The sequence below is a fragment of the Ambystoma mexicanum genome, chromosome 1p (genome assembly GCF_040938575.1).
Source record: "Ambystoma mexicanum isolate Mex_15411 chromosome 1p, UKY_AmexF1_1, whole genome shotgun sequence".
NCBI classification, from domain to species: Eukaryota; Metazoa; Chordata; class Amphibia; order Caudata; family Ambystomatidae; genus Ambystoma; species Ambystoma mexicanum.
Genome location: NC_090921.1, coordinates 414,627,458 through 414,648,268, shown reverse-complemented (window position 1 = coordinate 414,648,268; position 20,811 = coordinate 414,627,458). Strand labels below are relative to the sequence as shown.

Genomic DNA, 20,811 nt, shown 5'->3' with positions numbered 1-20,811 from the left:
AAAACCGCAGCTAGTGCTTATTTAAAAAAAAAAATAAATAAATAATAGCACTTACCGAGATTCAGCTGCAGCTTTCCTGCTCTGGTCTCCGGTCCCCGTCCTCCGCGTACAGCACCAATGAAGGAAAAGCCACCCAGCGGTAGCTTTTGTTTTCTGCAACTGGCTGGCTTTTCCTTCATTAGTGCCGCAAAAGCCAGCACAGGCGGGCATCCATTTCACAAAATGGATGCGCCCATGTGCGCTTGCTTTTGCGAATTTTGAGCTTGAATAGCTCAAAATTTTACATAGGAAGTTTAAAAAAAAAAGTGCTAGTATTTTTTTTTTTTTAATGTTGCCTATCTATTTCTTAAAAAAAAATTTTGCTGGACTATCCCTTTAAGTGCATCTAAATAAAATGCCATTTGTGGCCACAAGATGTACGCAGTGTTCCATTTCAAAGTAAAAGCTCCTTGAGACCTGGTATAAATAAGCTAAGTAATGTCATTTTCAGGTGGAAAACAACTAGTGATTTGGAGTCTTATGACGCACAACTCATGAAGCAATTTACCTCCTAGCCCAGGAATTCTCAAAGTTGAATTAAAGTTCAAATTGTCAGAACCATTTCAAGTTTAAGGAAATGCAATGCTATTCAAAATGCAACTAATAGATTTTTCTTTCTTTCTTTAAACTTTGCATACTTTTTCTTTTAACATTGATATGAAGAAATCACAAGTGTGTTTTTCTCTGTACATAACATCAGAAATGTGACATGGTGAAAATCCTGGGATTATTTATTTGGTTTCATAGCTTTAAAATAAATGTTGAGGGACCCGAGTGGAACTCTTTTGCTAGTAATGGCATTCAATATGCTTGGACCTTAGCATTTTTGGCTAGAGCAAGGTTACTATTTTAACAAGGCGAGTTCTCGTGCTTCCGCTGCTGCCTTTCAATGAAGCAAATGGTAGAAATGTATTTTTATTTTAACTTGTGTTACTTCACCACCTGTATGCATTTAGGCTGTCTTTATGTTCAATGCAGTCTATTACAGAATGCAGCGCCTATTCCCATGCGTGTCCACTTTTTCTCCAATTAGTCACGACCTACGCAGATTGATTTTAAAAAACTGGGGTATGCTAACAACTGAGGACTTTAACATCAATAAACCCCTGTTTGCATTCAAACGAATGCCGAGCCTACGGAGCAAATTGGTTCATACATACCCTAATACAAGAGGGATAAGCCCTCCAACACAAACCACTCTGTGGGGACTTACACAAGTCATTGGCCACTTTAAATGTGGTAACTGCTCTGTATGTCGATTGACAAGCAACATGAAAGATACAGACCTAAAGGGAAGGAAATGGAATTTAAAATCATTTACAAACTGCAACACTAAGTGGGCAATTTATGGCATAAAATGCCCCTGTGGTCTGCTATATATAGGCAAAACAAAAAGACCGGTTCGACAAAGAATTTGTGGGCACCAGTCATGTGTAAAAAATGCCATAATAGACAAACCACTGGTAGCACACTACACGACGGCACACTACAACCAGGAAGATATATTCTGGTTCATAATTGAAACTGTCTCAGCACACCCTCGTGTTGGAGATCGAGGCATGCAATTACGTAAATTGGAACAAAAATGGATTTACCATATAGATTCCGTAAAAGATGGCCTAAACATCGCCATCGAATGGGGCCTATGTATTCATTGAGTACTGACATTGGCATGATTTAACTACCACCTACGCATTTCAAATATTAGATTTTGTTTACAACACTTCATTAGACCCGGCGACCAGCAGATGGACAGACTGCTTATGCAACCTCTATAAAACGGGGTTTGTCTCCCCGATTGATAAAAATGTATATTTATATCCATTAAATATAAATTAATGGAATTCATCCACACAACACGACCAGAAAATGAATAGGCCGCTAAAAAACACCCAGAAACTTGTTTTAGACCTCTAACGATGGCGGGGTGTTTGACAAAACACGTCACATGATGACATCACCACGTCAGAAACAAAAAGATACAAGTCATGTGGCTCTGCAACCTTCTCGGCTGTATGAGGAAGACGCGGAAGAAATGCCGGTAGCAATCAAAGCGTAGAAAAAAGTAAGTTAGATCTGCCTTTAACAATTGTTCTTAAAAACTCTCAAAAATACAATGGCACTAGCCTTTAGTAACAACCATGACTCACTTGCAGACATAATCGCTGAGCGAGTGAAAAGGAATCTGTATGATAATACTGTGACATCCATAAGAAAAAACAGATAAATGCAACAGGCGGAGCGTGTATTTACCTCCCTGCTTTGAAAATAAGGTAAAGGATAAATCTATCAAGAAATAAATATTGATAAAGGAAATAATGCTAAGATGCTAAATAATTGGCCTTGCATTTTTTGTGTCCTATTTAAATAGGAATTTATAATATGGATGCGAAAGACTGAAGACATAAGTGTGTAACTTCACCCACTTGGTGACCCACTATGCAGACAGACGCGCTTAGAAAGGGCTTCCCGCACCAGATACAAGAAATTTAATTTTAGTGATGAATTCACCATACATTAGACAGGAACTGCCCCTCCTTTAATTGGTTTGTTTTAATTGTTTTAGTAACCAAAAAATATTTGTTTTTTTACAGTTGCGTTTGTTTAAAAAATAAGACGGATATGTGACAACAGTTGATCGTGGCATGAATGCATGCAAAAGAAAAGATAGAAAACGTCCTGAAGACGGGCCCACAAAACTACGTGATTAGAAGTCATCCGAACACGTGGTGTGCCTTGGTGGTCCTAGAAACACTAATATGTGTTGACACATGAAAGGACGATATTACATCCTTGTTCTCAAGTAGACCAGGGGCCTACATTCTCACACTTGTCCCCACTATCCAATACTAACCTCACGAATCCCCTTCCTAAAAAGACCTGAGGGAAAGGTGGTATTGAGGGTAAATGTGTTGCCTTAACCTACTTAACATGGGCACATAATAGTGAATTCTTTTTACTGTTTTTTTTTCTATGAATTGATTTTGTATAAAATAACAAAATATGTATTTTGGGTATGGCATAAGGTGCAGTTAAAACTCCTTTACTCCTGCCTTGTTGTATAGTATGAATGTGGTCACACCCTTGTTGGGGCAAGGGAGGGTAGCTAGTGTGGAACCCTTATAGATACCATTAATCTTTGGTCCTCACCCACTGAGCCCACAAAATAATAGGATCACCAAGCTTGTGTGTATTACTTGCTGCTTTTTAGGATCAGTTTGCTTTTGGGAGATAATCTTTAGTTCCATTTATTTCCACAATATTGACCTCAAGGCTGTCCATGCAGTGATTGTGGGTACTAAAACAGTGACAGTGTCGCACACATTCTGTGTTGCAGGGGTGGTAAGGTCCTGGCGTCCTTGATGGGTCTGATCTGGCATAAACTTTGCTGCCCCATTATGTCATTTACCTGCCATCCCTCTCCATGTGCTTTTGCCTTTTTCTTCTCTGGATAATTACACTGACCAGGCATGCAAGGCTTGAAAAGTGCACAGGGTTCGATCCACTCCACTTAGCTATGGATATCAACTGCATGCCTGAGGCTCTGTTGGTTGATGGTTATCAACAAGGCTTTGTAGAAAGCAGATCCTGAGAACTTGCAACCCAGCTGGTTCTGCCTGAGTTAATGGATGAGCGAACCCTGCTCTGGTGTCTCTGGTCAATAAAAGTCTGCCTTGTGCAGCTAGCTGCAGAGCTTCGCCAACACTGCAGTTCTTGAAAGCTTGAGATTCTGTTTGACGTCCTCTTCGGCACTTTGGGATTCATCTGCACATTTGCAAAAGTAGGTATGCTAAAATATGAGAGTGGGAGCTGAGTGGGATTTTTCCCTCCCAGTTACGGTTTCATCTGTTCAGTTATAGCAGCCAAATAATCGTTGGGGAGGGGCGCTGCCACATTACATTTTCATAGGCTTTTTCTAGGCTTCTCGCTGGTGTAATTTTAGGGTTTGAATCCCATAAACCAGTACTTTCTGGTTCTGACAACTGAAACCTTCAATCCTGACTGTAGCCAGGGCCATTCATGGTACAGCAGGCTGTGGGAGGACACTATCACAGGGGTCTTTCGGGGCAGTTTTGCACAGAGAGGCTATTTAGGGGTCGGGGGTATATGCAAGATGTTTGTCCCTGATGCGGCCCTTGAGAACTCAACAGGTCAAAATGTTTGATAAACCAGTCAGAAAAAAGTTAAATACACGATTTGACTATCAACCTCACAGTAATGTATCTATCACCTGATCTGAGAGTTTCCATGTATCCATTAATGGATTTCCCACTTTCCTAACCCCTCCTCCATTTTTTTCTTTTCTTGCTACCCTCCAAGCTCCAAACATAAGAAGAGCCTTCATAGGGACACTCATTCAGTTTGTGGACTGCGTGTAATGTTTACTGGATGTACTGGTAACATTTTTTAAAAAAAAATGTATTATGCATTTAGTTTTTATTCAGTCAAGAACAAACTTTTGCACATTTAAAAAAGCAATAAAATAACACATTTACAATTTTAACAATAACACATTTCATGTATGTAAAACTGTTTACATTTCTAGGTGCAAAGTTGGTGCAATCTCGTTACATGCAGCAGTACGAGAAGAAAAAGATTGCAAAGGTAAAGTGAAACTTCAACTATTTTATCCCCTTAGTTGCTAAGGGCCTGTATGTTCGTCCTGAATTCTCATAGGAAATCTTTGTAGGCTCTGCCATTGTTTTACGTAATCTATTGCTAGTCCTTGTGGGAACGTGGGGCCAATCCTGCTGACTCATGTTCTTTGAGGGTTCCTCGTATAAATCTAATTTTGCAACCCTTTTGAATGTCAAACAAATGTCTAGCGTCCATTGTGATCTGTGTTCTATTAAATTGTTCTGTTGCGTGATATCACAATATTCTCATAGAGAAAAGTGGAATTTGTCAGGAAGTGACCATTTTTCTTGAAGTATTTTTTTTTTTTCCCTGTAGATTTTCAATTAATCTTTTAATGTGTGGTTTAACAGGCTCATTTGCAAAATACTACCATCTGTTCAGGGGGAAGGGCCCCTGAGAGGACTGGCAGTGGGACGCCCACAAGAAGGTCCACAGCGCCTCAGAGATTCAAGGCTCCTACGAGTAGGTTGTTTTGCTAGAAAGTTTTTGATGCAGTTTGGTGAATTGGATGCATTGCAAAGTACTGGGCAAGCCTCACTATGCCTTTAATGCTACGAACATTAGCTAACTGGACGGTACGCCTGCTTCCTCATTTATAAAACGCCCACAGAAGAGGATGGATTCATGCAGACTTCTATACTGAAGCTTTTGTATTCAATTATTTGTTTTTTCTCATTGTGGCTCAGTTTTGCAGGCCCTTTTAATTAGGCATATTAAAACGAGTTTAATGCAGACATTTCCGTTTGTGTACAGGGAACTAAATAACAATCTAACATCCTTCCACAGTATCAAGAATCTGGGCAGCAGAATGCAAGGATTCTGATGAAGTGGTGATGGTCGAGCAGCTCTTGCTCCGCTGGTGGAACGTCTGCACCAATGCAGGCCCGTGAGGCTGCTCAGTTTATCGGTGCTAATTCCCTCGCGCCATTTTCTATTTCACCTCATAAGTGTAAGACCAGTTTGATCCATTACAGATGGGCTCACACGAACAGGATTCCTCCCTCGAGTGATGGATGCAGTCTGTTCCGGCGAACAGCAGGCCTTTCAGCATGGATTTTTCTTGTTTCTGTAATGCATTCTTGTATTGGACTGTGATGCAGTCGCTCATTGGGCTACTAGAGCAGAGCAGGACAACTAAGGTGCCCCCGTGGTGTCCCAGGGTGAGTTGCTTCATCCTGTAAATGTGTTTATTTATTTAGACATTTTTACGAGCTCACAAAGCCCATGGGCATCTAGGCGCTAGTTACAATGGAACAGATGCAAATTGAAATGAGCGGGAGGGGCGAGGGAGGCAGGGGGTCGTTAGTTAAAAAGATGAGTTTTTAGTTTCTTTCTGAAGATGTTGTAGGACGGTTCATTTTGCAGGGTGGGAGGGGAGTTGAATCTGGGGGTGATGAGGCAATGCTTGTGTGCCGTTCTTAAAGGCCTTGCTGGAGTGTCGTGAGTTTTTGTGAGTTATGGGGGCGTCGTTCGACAGGCAGCGGTGGATGATGGTTTAGTGCATAAGCTTTTTCTAATTTCATTTTGATTTTACTTTGTGCACTTATTGAGCACGGGCCTAGCTTTGAGAAGCAGTGAGGTGCTGTACAGCAGTGGGTTCATAGGAATACATGCAAGGAGGCAGAAGTTAGATTACTGCTTTGTTGCATACAATTCAGCACCAGAAGCAGTATTTGGGGGTGAGGTAGGTACGGCTAACAGGTGGAATCGGGGTTGGGTATGGTTTATGAAGAGGAGTCCGATTTGCTCATTTGTAACACGCTCACGACCTACGGGCGCCTCCAAGAGCACCTCTGGAAAACCAATGCATCTAACTGGACACTACTTAATCGGAACAGTAATAATCAATAAAACAACTAGATTTTTAATTTCCTTTTAAATGCTTAAAATCTTCTGCAACACTTCTGGAAGGGAATTCTACAGAACGGTTGCTTGAATAGGATCGTACCATGTCCCGGGCACGCTTTTCTATTGGCACAACCACACAGTCTTCTCCCAGTGACCTTAACAGTCTGCTTGGGGTGTACATTTTAAAACCACGTTTAAGATAGGAAGGCATATTGTCATAAATTGCTTTATGAACCAGAGTCAAAGCCTTAAACTTAACTCTGGAGCTAAAGGGTAACCAATGGAGGTTTCACAGTATTGTGTTGTGTAGTGACTCTATGCTCTGCCACAACTTCCAGTGCAATGCGGATGACACTCAGCTCATTTTCAGGCTACCTTCAGCCACCTCTTCTCCCTCTCTCATCTCTGACTGCCTGTCCGCCATCCAGGAGTGGTGTGCCGCCAATGATCTCTGCCTTAATGCTAGTAAGACCGAGATTCTCCTCATTGGAACACCTGCTCCCTCCTTTCCTGTCACTCTTTGGCTGGCCTAACTTGGCCCTCTTCCTGCTCCCATCTGTGAGAAAAAAACCTCAGGGTCATCTTCAACTCCACACTCTGCTTCTCTCCTCACATCTCTGACATCTCTAAGAAGTCACACTACCAGCAGCACCTCCTCAGAGGTATTCTTCCTTTCCTCTCCTACCCCCAAAAGCTCACCGTCTCCAGAGCTCTGGTTCTCTCTAGGGTGGACTATTGCAACAGCCTCTTTCTAAGTCTGCCTGCTTCTACTCTCCGCCCTCTTCAACTCATCCAGAACAGGACTGCAAAACTTGTCCTTGGCCTCCAGCCCAGGGATCGCATGTCTCGGGACTGAAATCTCTGCACTTGCTCCCAGTGGCTGCGAGGATGAAGTTCAAAACCCTCTGCATTACCCACAAGCACTTCTGGGGCCTCAATACCTTCAGCTCTCTTCCTAAATGTCTTCCTTCTCGAGCTCTTTGCTCATCCGCCCCCAATTCCCTCAGGGTCAGCCGATTCTCCAAGCAACGAGATGGTGCTAGATCTCTTTCTGGGGCCTCCCTCTGGAACAGCCTCCCCGCCTCCCTGTAGCTTGAGGAGCATCATCTCTGGTTCCGGAAGCACCTCAAAACCTTTCTCTTTGCTTCTGGTTTTTCTCCTCCTCTCCCCTGCTGGCTTCCTGGCTGAAACTGCAATGGTTACCTGGCCACCCTCTGATCTTGGGCCCAGGTCCCCTTCCCTGCCTGTCGCGCACCTGCACTGCCTTCCTGCCAACCCCCACACTTACGGACTGTTTTCTGTATACCTACATTTCCACTACCAGCACTTGATGCCTGATATCTGCACTTACCCTTGCACTTGACACCGGCTGGCCGTACTTTACTTATTGGTTATTATTCTTTATCTCATGTATTGGACTTTCTTCCCTCCCGCTTCCCATGCACTTGCGAGATCGGAATGACACCTGGCCTAGTAGGATCGTTGTCTGTCTTCCCTCTGTTCCCCCCCCCTCCTTGCCTCGTCGCCTTGAAACACTTGTGTATAGGCGCGTTATAAATGCCATGGCATATCCTAGCAGTAGCATTAATCAATTTAATCAGAGTCTGGAGGCAAACTGTTAAATATGTAGGAGCGCTTGAGAATAGGGAGTTACAGTAATCGACTCTGGACCCTATTATTTCACAAGCAGTGTAGCATCAGGGCTCTTGTGTTTGTTTAAACTGTCCAAGCATAAGATATTGCGTAGTACAACTATCTAAGTCACATATTTAGACATAGTAAAATTGCAATCTAACGTTATTCCTAGTGTTGTTACTGTATTTTGGGTCGGGATTTAATTCCCTTGCAAGAACAGATTCTTGTAAGAGGCAGAAGAGTGCACGTTGATCTTGTAGAGGTGAGAAAGAATCTCCGTTTTAGAAAGATTTAAACAGAGCCAAGTGGATCCTATCTAAGACATAGTTTGGCTGCCCAAGAAGGTTGAAAACGAACTGGGTGTCATTGGCCTAGTTGTGAAATGCAATGTCGTGGGCCACCAGTATCATGGAGTGGCCCGATAAACACATGGAAGAGATGGGGCTTGGGGCAGGGAAGGAGGAGGCTCCTTGGGTTACTCAAAATGTAAGTAACGGCTGATAGATAAGAGCCCAGGCACACATTAATGGTCTGATCACTAAGGAAAGCATTAATCCAGGCCATCGGCTCCTTTACGAATTTAGCTGCAGTGTTGTAATCTTTGTGCCACATTGGTAGCCACTTACTCTCTGAAAGGAACCAAAAGTGATTGGGGTTTGTAAACCCTGCGATCGAGATATTCTATTTTGTGGTTGTTCATTTTCACTGCAAAGAATATTTATTTTAGTCGTTTGTCCTTACATGGCCTCTCTACAGGGCCCACAAAGGTTCCTTGTATGAGTGGCATCTAGTTCTGATTGGGTGAGGATCTCCAGATGCCTCAATCCACATCCCTGTGTGTGTGTTCAGGAAATTGAAGTTTGCCTGGCCAGTCAAGATGGATGGCTGCCATGACTTTAAATGCTGTATGGATGGTGATTGGAAGGCTGGGGATGTCGCACCCTGTGTATGTCTGTCTTTGTGCGTATGTGAGGAGATCCTCAGCCATTCCTCTGAACCAGCTTGGAGTCACATTAGAGTAGCTGAAGATAAAAAGGATACGGTTGTGAAGATATTTGTGATTGGCCTTTGCTGGATTCTCCATATCTCTAGGTAGATCTCTGCTACTTTCTGTGCAGGACAATAGTATCTCGGGCTGTTGCTCCCTCTAACAGGTGGAACGAAGTTACATCTTGACCCAGACTCTTGCAGTAGTTATTCATCAAGGGGCGCACCTGTTTCCAGACTTGACCACCATAGCCCTCAATCGAGCATCACTGGCATGCATCTTAAAAGGGCAGTACTACAGTGTTAGGAGAGATGTTCGTTTTGCTGATTTCCCTCCATAAGGAACCCTCCAACATTTTGCTTTTGTTTTAACCCTGTCCTGATTTCTGAAGGTAAGTGAAGCCTTTTTGCTTAACTTACCTTCTCGATCCATTTAGGGGGCATTGATCAGTATCTATGGCCATCAACACATGGAGACTCTGTACCAGTGCCAAACCCAATCAAAGTCAATAGCAGAGTGTCAAGGCTTAGTCTCAGAAAGGGTGCGAGAGGGATCTAGGAATACAATGAGTCCACACAGAGCAACGCCAGGCATTCCAGCTAGACATTCAAGTATATGGAAATACTATTTCTTTTATACCGTGAGTTTACACACTAAGTAGATAAAAATACCAGGGAAATATTGTCATAGAAAACCCTTATTAAACACACATACATTAACCCTTAGGAGAGATAGATTAGCATTTGATACAATGACCAGTGCCACACAGGTAGCTCAGATGCCTAAGGATAGAAAGAAATCTTAGAATCAACACAAACCGATTTCTTAAGTCCAACCCGAAGATGATTTGGGGCCTTGTGCCCAGGCATCACCAGTTCCAAAGTATATGCTCATATACTTCTTCAGGTAGGTACTTTAGGAATAACTGGCAGTGGCTCCTTAAACCAGGGTACACCACCAAAGGTCGGTTACCAGTGAGTTTAGGGTGAGGACCTTACATCCAGTGTAATACTTTGGAGGACAGGGGAGACAAACAGGTGTGTTAACTTACCCTCCCTCCCCCCACCGACTTCAGTTCTTTCACAGACCACTGCAGGTGTTTTCTGGAATCTATTGAGAACACAATCTTCTGCGCTTGGTCCGGTCACGGAAGGCCCAGGGGTCGGAGGTGCAGAGATGACTTTCGGCATCAGAATTTAGTTTAGGTCAGTTGCTGTGCACAGGAATCTGTTCCAGAAAGCTTCCAGTATAAGACCCAAACGAGGAAAGATGAAGACTTCTGCGGTGCAGACCACATCAGGACATGACATAGGATTGAAGGAGTGTTGCAGTGGCAGTGACAATGGTCAGACGGCAACAGGCGATCTTATAGTGGTGAACACAGGAGCAGCAGGCCCAGCACAGCTTCCCTTTATGTGAGACGGCTGAAAACACCAGAGCAGGCTGTTTGTGGCCCAAGCTGAAGATCTGCAAAGTTCCAAGGCTCTGCTCAGAATGGAAACTGCTGCAGAAATGTAGCCCAGGAGAGAGCTGGTCAGTCCACCGGTTAGTACAGGGTCACTTCCGAAGGCACAGCAGGCCCGAATCATCATCGGGGGTTGAAGCACTCGAGCACCAACAAAGGCCTTCTTGAGGTCAGGACATAGGAGCTGGGCTTCTACAGAAAAGCGATGGGTTCTGCTAAGCGTCGGCATTGGGCTGTTTAAGCCAGTGTTCGCTTCATCGTGCAGTGTGAGTTCTGCTTACCAAATGTGGACCACTGAGCACTCTTATTCGATAACCAGGTCTACGCCAGCAAGCCGGGCTTCTTACCCATTTTACGTTTGAGAACAGGTTCAGATTGTTTCGGCCCCAAGACCTCTTAATCATTTGCTTTACAAGAAGGTTTCCGAGCGCCAGCTATCCTGAGGGAAACTGTGGAGGGAACCGTCTACTAGATTTTTTGATTAGTCTTTCAGCCTAATACCCTGGAGCTTTAGCCAGGACGCATTAGAGTTTTTCCCTCCAGGGAGGGACAGGAACCCCACTGGGGTACACTGGATCCGCTGCTGGGCAGGGGGAAGATCAAAACAACATGTGGGGCAGGAGCCAAAGGGAGGGAGCAGCAATCCTAGCCACCATGGCGGTTTAGCTGGGGAACATTCAAGCTTTTGCCTCTGGGGTCAGTTGGGGATCCCGCTGGGGCACATTGGGACTGCAGCTGGGGAGAGCCATACATAGCTTCCAGGTTTCCCAGTTCCATGCAGAATCTTTGAGCCAGTCGTGTGTTTTTTTTTTTGCACTGCGTACTGGAACTTATAGGCCCACCCTTGTGATGGGAAAAACAAAACTACAAGTTTCACCATGCAATTGCAATGGAAACAAAATCCCGGGCTGGCTTGAGATGTCACTCATGGAACTGGGAAACTTGGCAGGGAGGCTGTTTTTGGACGCTATTAAATGTTATCCGCCCTTTCCAGCTTTAGACTTAACGAAAAGCTATAGCTCTGTAAACCAAGTAACGTTTTCCCTAAACGTGTACTTTTAAAGAGCACCAGGAATACCAACACCGACTTGGAAATGCTGTACAGAGCCATTTCCTCTAATTGCCTCATAGGAAGCAGACACTGACTATGCCCAGGTGCAGATTTCAGGCTGTATTTTTAACCAAGAATTTTTTGTTTATAACTGCTTGAGAAAATGTGATTTAACGTATTTTTAAAAATCGGTCTGCGGTCCACAGCCATCGCACTCTCATCCCCATCTTCAACCGTTGTGTGTCGTAACGTTGATGGTCTGAAAGAGATGCGCTGTTAGTGTTTGCTGTACGTTCAATTTTCAAAGGGCTAATAATAAGTTGACGCTACCTTCCGCAGAAGAGATTTGTTGAAATTGTGTGATTTTAACCCCACCCATTCTCTCCTCTAGGACCTGGCGTGTTAAATAGCACCATTTTAGGCAAATGTGACCTGCAGTCGACTTTGTTAGAAGGCCAAAAAATCGCTTTTCCAGATCTTGATCTCTCAGTTATTAACGGTAGGCATTTCCTCTTCTCAACAATGTAACCAATAAGAATATTGGAGATCAATTTGACAGTTTGATGGGAAATGTTTAATTAACATTAAGGTGGTATAGCAAAAAGTGACATTTTCATGGCTATGGTTTAGAATATGATGGAAAATATTTTTTGTAACTGGATTGCATATGTTCGTGCTTTCTCCTCTGTATTGTGGGGTTGGCCTAGTTTGTTTATGGCATGGTGTGAATTGCGCTGAAATGGTTAGCAAATGTTTTCTGCAATGTGCTTCCATGTTGTAATTATTGTGGCAGTACACTATTTTTTTAGAAAACACAAACCATCTCTCCACTTTCCATGACCCTTAATGCTTGCCTGTCAACCCCAGAGAGTCGCTTCCTGGCTTGTAAAAAAACACTCAGCATCTCAATCAATCAATCCGGTACTTCCCTGTAGCGCACTGTCACCAAAGTCATCATAGCAATGTCAGGAGATACTGGGGAGAGACTGAGAAACCGACTCACATGAAAAGGAAAGTCATAAGCCCTTGCCTAAAAGATGCAAAATGTGTTGTGGTTCTTAGCTGCAAGGGCAGCGAGTTCCAAAGCCTGGGTCCGGCCACAGAAAAGGCTCTACCACCAAGCCGCTCCTTCCTGTATGTAGGCACGCATAGACATGCTGCGTTAGCAGATATCAGAGCCCGGCTTGGGGTATAACTATGCAGTTTCTCCTGAATGGCTAGACTTACTCTACCATTTTGTGCACGATGAATCAGCCAGTGTTTTAAATTTAACTCTTGCCTCGAGAGGCAGCCAGTGAAGGGATTGCCGAGGACTAGTTGTAAAGGACTGGAGGGGGTTATCTGTACTCCTGCTCTCTATGGCAGAGTGGAAGCACAGAGCACCCCAGCCAAGATTCTCTATTTGGTAGCTATGGTCGAGCAATCAAGGCTTAAGCTCTCAGGAGGTGATGCAGGCTGGTTCCTAAGTACAGTGTAGCCCCAACCACCCACAAAGGAATGTCCACGCACTGTTAGTGAAAACAGTCTTCATATAAATAAGGTTCAAGGTTAACTATCAAAATTCGATCACACTGTGCCCATAGCTGGAGGATTAACTGGTACCTTGCTACAGCGACTTTTTGAAGAAACCTGCTGAATAAGTTCTGCCCGTTGGAAATTGAAATCTAAAAGACATAGGGATGTACTTACTAAGTAGTATGATAATGTCTTTATGATACACTAGCTATCTAATAGCATTTAACATTTCTCTTAACCGTTTTGTTTTCCCCCACTTTAGTTATTCAAAGTGTATATGGCTACCATTAACTCTGTTGCATTGTTAGGTGGTAGGTAAGACGTTTGGTGCAACCAAACTGCAGTGTGCTTAATTGGGGTTTTACTTACCAGTAGTGTGTGGATTGTGCTTCTTGCCTGTTAAGGATTTCAATCAGGCGACGCACACCTTAGTCTCTGCCTAATGTGCAGCGTGCAATTGAAATGCTTATGTTTTTATGTTCGATTCAATATTGAGATGATACACCACTCATATCACACACCCTTTTCAAATACCCCGGGTCACAATGTACGATTGAACCAGGCTGGTTGATAAAATTTAATATTTATTTATTTTATTTATTTATTTTAACATTCAAAAGAAATCATACCATTTTTAATATGGGGCAACAATCACCAATGGGGTGATACGAACAATAGGAATGTAGCAATGCACTTAGTTTAACCTTCTATAGACACATCTACAAAACACCAGTAAATAGGAGCCCTTTTTGATTTTAGGTAAGATAGCACTTGAGTTTGAATTTCCCCCTGCAATGTTCCCTCAGCCCACAAATAATCAGTTCTACGTGGATAAACGGAATCAGCAGGTTTAAACCCTGGCAATGCTAAAAATGACACTCGGAAATGGATGAATAAATGAATGTGTGTAAAAATCTTGAAACAAATAATATTCCTCACTACAGCAACCATTTAGAAGTACAAACAATCACAAACAATGTATAACCAAGAGCATACAGTTTGAAAATGAGTGGTAGGTTTCAAAACCGGTTGCAGCAAATGACACACATCTGGCAAACTTTGCAAATCCCGCCTGAAAATACCAAAATGGTGTTTAATAAAAATGGGTGAAATAGTGTAAATCGCAATGCGGTTTTTGTGTTGGGGTGTAGCTATAGATCATAGGTACAATATGGAAGTGAAATTGGGTAAATTGAGTGAGTTATGCAAGATCTAGAAAGGCGCGTTTTGAGTAAAATGGAGCGGTGAAAAAGGAAAGGAAATCAGTTTTGACGAGATCAGTTTTACTCCATACTAGAGCATTCAGGCTAGGATACCAAAGAGGGACACAGTAAGCTCCAGGGTTGATTTGCAAATTCAACCCGAACTCCCCAGTGCCCGCCGTGGCGGAACCAGTCTGATCACTCGAAATAGGATTAATAGTTTAGGATTTACAAAAGGCAGAATTACTACAGAGATGGTGCGAGCACTAGAGATCAATGACAGTGTTTCAAGAATAATTCAAGTTATCAGGATAAGGATAGGATGACTTAGAGAGGGGAACTAAGAAGAAGGCAAAGCAAGGTATACTATGGTTTTCTATGGTTCCTATTGATACAGTCCACTTTTTAGTTTTGGATTTTGGACAGTCAGTGGTTCTGGTCACCACACGGATCTGGTCTAACAAAGGACAGCTGGGCAGGGACTGGTTACCGGGTAGCACTTCTAGACTGGCAATTCTGGTCACTGGATAATATAGGTCATCAGGGTAGCAGGATGGCAGCAGCATGCAGTGAGTGGCAGCAAGCCAATCTCGATCAGGATACCAAAAGTACCACAGTTTTCCTCTTGTTAATGGGAAATTTAGTGGTTTTCAGAATTGGAGGCCTTGCTGGAGCAGGATCAGCAATGCTTTGCCTTGTAGTTGGGATCTGGAATCTGGATAGATGGAACATGAACGCAGGGCAGGAAATCAGGAAAAGTGTGTGTAGGGTCTTGTCAGGGACCCTTATTTATAGTGCAAAATGACATCATCACAGCATATGACTGGGTCAGGCTTCACTAAACACTCCCCTAACAAAGACACCCTTAACAAAGGGATTGGACAAGGGTGCTAGTCTCCGCCTCGCTCTCAGTTGGTTGGATTTTTAAGGGAATGAGGTCAGGTTTATGAGGTGAGTTTTACAATGTCCAGAAACTCCCACATTTACTTTACTGAAAATCCGATTTTGCTAAAAACATACATTTCTTCAATTGCAATCTCTTGACAAATTAGACACACAGGTTACATATTCTGTGCAGCACAGATCAGTCCAATCCTCAGGTCTGTGCGACCTTGTTTTGCCTTTCTGATACATTTTGGTAATTTTAAACATGAAAGATTAGGCCTAGAATTCCACAATTTTATACACAGATGCAAATTGTGCCCAGGGAAGTATGTACAACATTTTATGTTTGCACCATTAATACTTTCCTCGGAATCTGTCATATTTTGTAACTTCTGTTCCCCATGCAGCAATGAGTTCTACCAAGTTTTAAAATAAAGCCCATAAAATTAAATTTGAACTGCAAACTTTTTACATTTCTACTAATTCTTGCTGCAGAGATAAAGTCTTTAAAGTTTCTTTATAAAATATTTTTTGTAACCAAAAGGCAGTACCTTTGTTCCTAGATCCTGTTTTTTTTTCTTCCTCCAACTGCAAGCAACTATCATTTCCTTCAAGGCAAGGAGGGTTTCCCATCTTAATTGATGGTTTTATTGCCCCTTACACTTGACAGGTCAGTGTCCCAGGATTTATATTGTCCCAGCCTGGAGCACAGACAAATGTCTGACGAGCGTGTGAACTTGCTTTGTCGTGGCCCATTCAAAGTTTTTGAAGCTGGCAATTTTCACTTACGTGTCCTGAATTTATGGTGTCACCCTTCCTTGGGGAAGTTTCATGGCAGGCAATTGGAATTACTGGTTTTTCTGAGAGCTTGTGTCAGAACTTGATTGTTGGCTCACCTGTGAAAGTTTGAAGTATTTCTTCTTTGTTGACTCAAGCTGCCCGTGCTTCTTGGAGGTGCGGGTCTCGTGGAGGTAAGGACGGGTTTCTTCCGACGCCACTCTGTCAGGTAGTAGTTCAATTATCCGATGTGAAGACAGTATTCCCAGGGATGTGTAGGAGCGGTCAGAGCAACCGCGAAAGTTTGTGGATGCAGGAGCCTAGGGAGGAAATGTAGCGGTCTGAAAGCACCACGACTATTGCAAGCCCAGGAAGGAGGAGCCGCAGTCCAAGGGCAACCGCGGTAAGGCTGCAGGACACAGCCGCGGTCGAACAGTCCAGGAAGGGTGCAACACGATGGAACCGCTAGGGAAGAGATTCCAAGGTAGGTGAACAAAAGGAAAACCGCGACCGTAACTCGGAAACTGCAGGGCAGGATGCTTATCTAGCAGTGTTGGTTTTCCCAGGAGCTAAACCACGGATCCGAAAGTGGCATCCGCCATGTTGGGGGGGCATGTGAGGTCACTCTGGTACAATGTCGTATAGACCAGAGGGGACAGAAGCGAGGTTTCATGACAGCTTGCAAATCCAGCCCATGTGTTTTAAACTCTTTAATTTCTTATTTTGGGTCATGAATTAAAACAAGCCCATGAGAATATAGCCTATGTGTGTATTATCACCACAAACATAATCCCATTACACTGCTAAGTAAGCAGGCTTTTATTCAACAATTTATTTTTAAACAGGCCAATTTTTTCTTCAGTCAGTAAAGCCCATTTTTCCACATGTGTTTAAAAACTGCTAGCATTTTTTTCTTTAAATTCGGTTTGGCAGCTGCCTCAGATTGCCCACACTGTCTTTACAGCTGTAGTCAGTTCCTTGAATTCAGGAGTTTTATCTAAAGCATTGATATATTTATACTTGACCTGGCTCAGAGAGTTAAAGTCTCTTTAAACTGCTGCGCCTGGATACATTTGGAAAGAAATAAATGTGTCCCCCTGTGCAAGTGAAAATTAAGTTGCTTCTTGATTTCCCTCAGAGTTGGTTTGACTGGGCCTGTCACTCAGGAATTATGCCTGGTTTTGGTGAAGCACAGTGAAATATCCTGGGCATGACAGGGCCTTTTTACTCAGTGGTTTCAGAATGCACAGATGGAATTAGCGTAAAAACAGCATTTTGGAAGGGTGAAAATGTTTCATTTTGAAGGGGATTTTGACTTTTGCAGCAATGGAGTGCTGCCTGTTCACTTGATTCCCTTTATAGGTTTCAGAACACACTGGCATACTTTTTCAGTGTGTTCCCTGGTTCCATTTTGCCTGAAGTGTGCTAGGCAGGATGGTGCAGCCATTTTTTTTGTTGCTGCCAAAACGCAGTTTTGAGGTCCTGGTGCGCACAGACGCCAGCACAGGAGGTTGATGTTTTTTGCGCAAATGCAGCTTGGTGATGTGGTGAATGCTGTTGAGTGGGTCAATATATCCCACACTGTGGTGTGTTACATAGTATATTTTTGTACTTGCCTGTGTGGACCTCTGGTCCTTAAGATCTTGTTAAATATACATCACACTACCACTCTACAATTGAGAGTTTGGTCAAACTAGTGTGAAACTGGTTGCACCTTTCGGTTGGCTTTGCAAACTCATTCAAGCACTCCAAACAGGTCAAGATGGTGCCCTTGATTGTTGCAGAGAGGGCTGCTGGTGGACGCTGCAGCTCACAGCTTGGGGAACCCTTCATCCACTTGGCAGATGTGTCTAGGTCAGGTTGTTGTAACCGGCAGCTGAGCCTGGTGTTTGGGGCAGATGGCGAAGGGAGAGCTTCCGTGCCGAGGAGAGTTCAGTCTGGGTCACTATGCTTGTTCCTTCAGTCCCCACGTGGCTACAGCATTATCGTGGCTGCAGCGACTGCTGCTCTCTGAGCTCCTCCTCGCTTACTGCGTGGGGACAGGGAGCTACGGAGGGCTGCTTGTGCCTGTCTGAGAGTTTCTTCCGCAGTTCTTTGGGCTAAGCTGCTGCTGCTGGCTCTGCTCCTCATGGCTGCTGGCTGCTCGTTGTTGGGCACTGTGGAGGAGGCCCAGTGTTGCTGTTGGCAGATGGCTTGGCTCCTTATGGAGGCTGTTCGTTGGTGACATATACACCGACTCGTGAAGGTGGGCTGCTGGTGCAGTCTCTCCTCTCGCTCTCGCTCTCGCTCTCGCTCTCTCTCTCTCGCTCTCTCGAGTTTGGAGGACGCCACCTGAGCTTGTTTTAGCCAGATTGACTCCGTTTGCGTGAGCCTGTTGGCTTTGGCTATTTTAATATCTGCTTCCACCAAAATTTATTTTTGGTTGGGGGATGGCTGGGTTTTGTCTTGTAACACATTGTTACCTGACTCACAACCTGACTGTTTATTGGTTCATCAGACCATTTCCTCTTGTTGGTTGTTCTTTTTTTTTTTCTTCTCTTTTGTGTACTGTTTTTTATACTATCATTATGAAATCTGTACCAGTTCGTTACATTTTGTAGAGAGCCTTAGCTTTAGACGCTATAGAAGACAATAAATACAATACAGTACAACCTCTCATTAGATGGGTTCTGAAAATCCCTTACAATAACTGGCATGCAACATTTTTTGATATCCTTCCCACTCCATCAGCTAGACATCATCTAACAAGAGTAAGTGTCAGGCAATTGGCAGCAACAGAAATGTCTCCAAAACAAACTACCCAATTCACTTGGAACAATTAGTTGGTTGGGTGGATGCAAGATTTAGCTCGCCTAGGGGATAGATCATCAGGCGGGAGATCAAGTTGTGAACCTTTGGGAAAAGGTTTCTCTATTTTCCCTAAAAGGTGGTATAGATGCATGGCAATAGGCCATTAGGGTATTGTGTAACAATGAGTCTTTTCCATTGGCAAATGGGGGATACCATGGGCCTCATCACGAGTTGGGCCGTATCCGGGCGCGTATACCGCCGAGGAGGGCATCCACGCTGCCAGCCAGAGACAATATTGGGTCCTCCATGAGGGGGGGTGCGGGAGCATGATTGACATGTAAGAATGGCAGTATTAAGAAGACTAAGCTTCCAAGAGAATATTGACAGCAATGGGGCAGATACCGGGTCGGACGATGACTTGGTAGGGAGTGAGGACAAGGAAGGGGGCGACCTGCTCGTCAGTCTGTAGGGTAGAACCCTGACGGAGACACGATATGGGAAGCCAATGAGGACACTGGTGGACTACAAGGTGACAAAGGGGAAAGGGCACATCACTCTGGAGCTATATCGTGCAGCGCAGATAGCGTTACTCCATATACGCAGAGGCTCAGGGATCTTCCAACACGAAGGAGGGGAGAATTGGCGACAGCATTCACCACCACCATAAGACACCGGGAGAGAGCGCGGGAAGACCGGACTGACACAATACCCACTATTGGAGAAGGGAGGGGCGCAACCTCAATACTATATTGACATACTATGGCAACAGATTAACAAAGGCAACTTGAGGTGCAAGTTACCCTTGTTGACCGCGGGTGCGGGGAAAAGGATATACGATTTAGAAAGGCTAACGGGCACAACCCTAGCGGTGGGGGATATGAAAAGTTTACTTTCATCGATTCTCTGCGAGGTTGCTGATGACGTATGGAAAAGGGCCGGCTACCCAGGAGTAACAGCCCAGAACACGGCGCACTACGGGTCGCCTTTTAACAGCCGAGTAACCGTGTGGTACCCAGACACCTCGACGTTAGCACGATTATGGCATACAAAATGTGGGAAAACGAAGATCCCTTGCAGTACATTCAAGAGAAATGGAAACTTCAAATGTGACTACCATGGGAGAAGACAGTGGGATCATTCTATCATATATTATGTAAATGGTAGCCAGAGCAGGTGCAAAAGCAGCTCATGAAGTTAGTGGGGATGGAGGCCAAACCATGGTCCAAAATTCAACTCACCATAGTACAATATTGTGGGTTAATAATGCAAGAAAGGATTGCGAGGGGGAAAAAAAGCAGGAAGCAGCAAAGTTAGTACAGAAGAAGTTGTCAAAATACACAATGGAAGGGGCAATGTTAATGAGCACGGAAGGAAAAGGTACCACCGCATGTGCAGTACAGTCCGCCGCCCATGGGGGGAGATTTCAGAGGGCGGGGTGACATGTATCACAGGTTCAGAGGAGGGGGGGGCACCTAGAAGCTGAGGGTATGGGCACCTGATGCAGCACAGCCAAGAGGGATTTCTTGGGAAAGTATCAGAAGCCAACGGGGGTGGGGGGGGATCACCCCATTGCTGGGTATGTGGACTATTGGGACACATTTCCAGGGTGTCTCGAAGCAGTTGAGGTAATGCAACATAATTGGGGTTGCAGTAAGAGCCCACATGTCGGGGAGAACAAGTGGAGTGCTATGCTCAGGACCAAACAAAACAAGTGCAGATATCGGACACATACCCAAGAGACACCCCAGAGCCAGACACCCAGACAGCAACACTCAAAGGCACCAGCTGCAACGCAGATGCAGAATAATACGCAGTCACCATACACGGCACAGCGAAACTACGGGACACTGACAGCATGGACTCCATGGAAATGATTCCCATTCAGAACTTGGGGAGGGGGGATGACTGCGATGTGGGGGGCAACCCATTCACAGGGAACGGAATGCCATTGTACCCACAATAGATCAGCCCACAGACA

General features: G+C 44.2%; 1 protein-coding gene across 2 annotated transcripts in view; it reads left to right on the top strand.

Annotated features, from left to right (window-relative positions):
* HAUS8 (HAUS augmin like complex subunit 8) overlaps positions 1-20,811 on the top strand; it is a 522,213-nt gene that overhangs the window by 317,116 nt on the left and 184,286 nt on the right. For both annotated transcript variants that reach the window (XM_069649216.1, XM_069649215.1), the window contains exons 3-5: positions 4,586-4,644; positions 5,028-5,139; positions 12,056-12,163. In XM_069649216.1, coding sequence (XP_069505317.1) covers positions 4,586-4,644; positions 5,028-5,139; positions 12,056-12,163 — 279 coding nt within the window. The remainder of the gene's footprint in view (positions 1-4,585; positions 4,645-5,027; positions 5,140-12,055; positions 12,164-20,811) is intronic.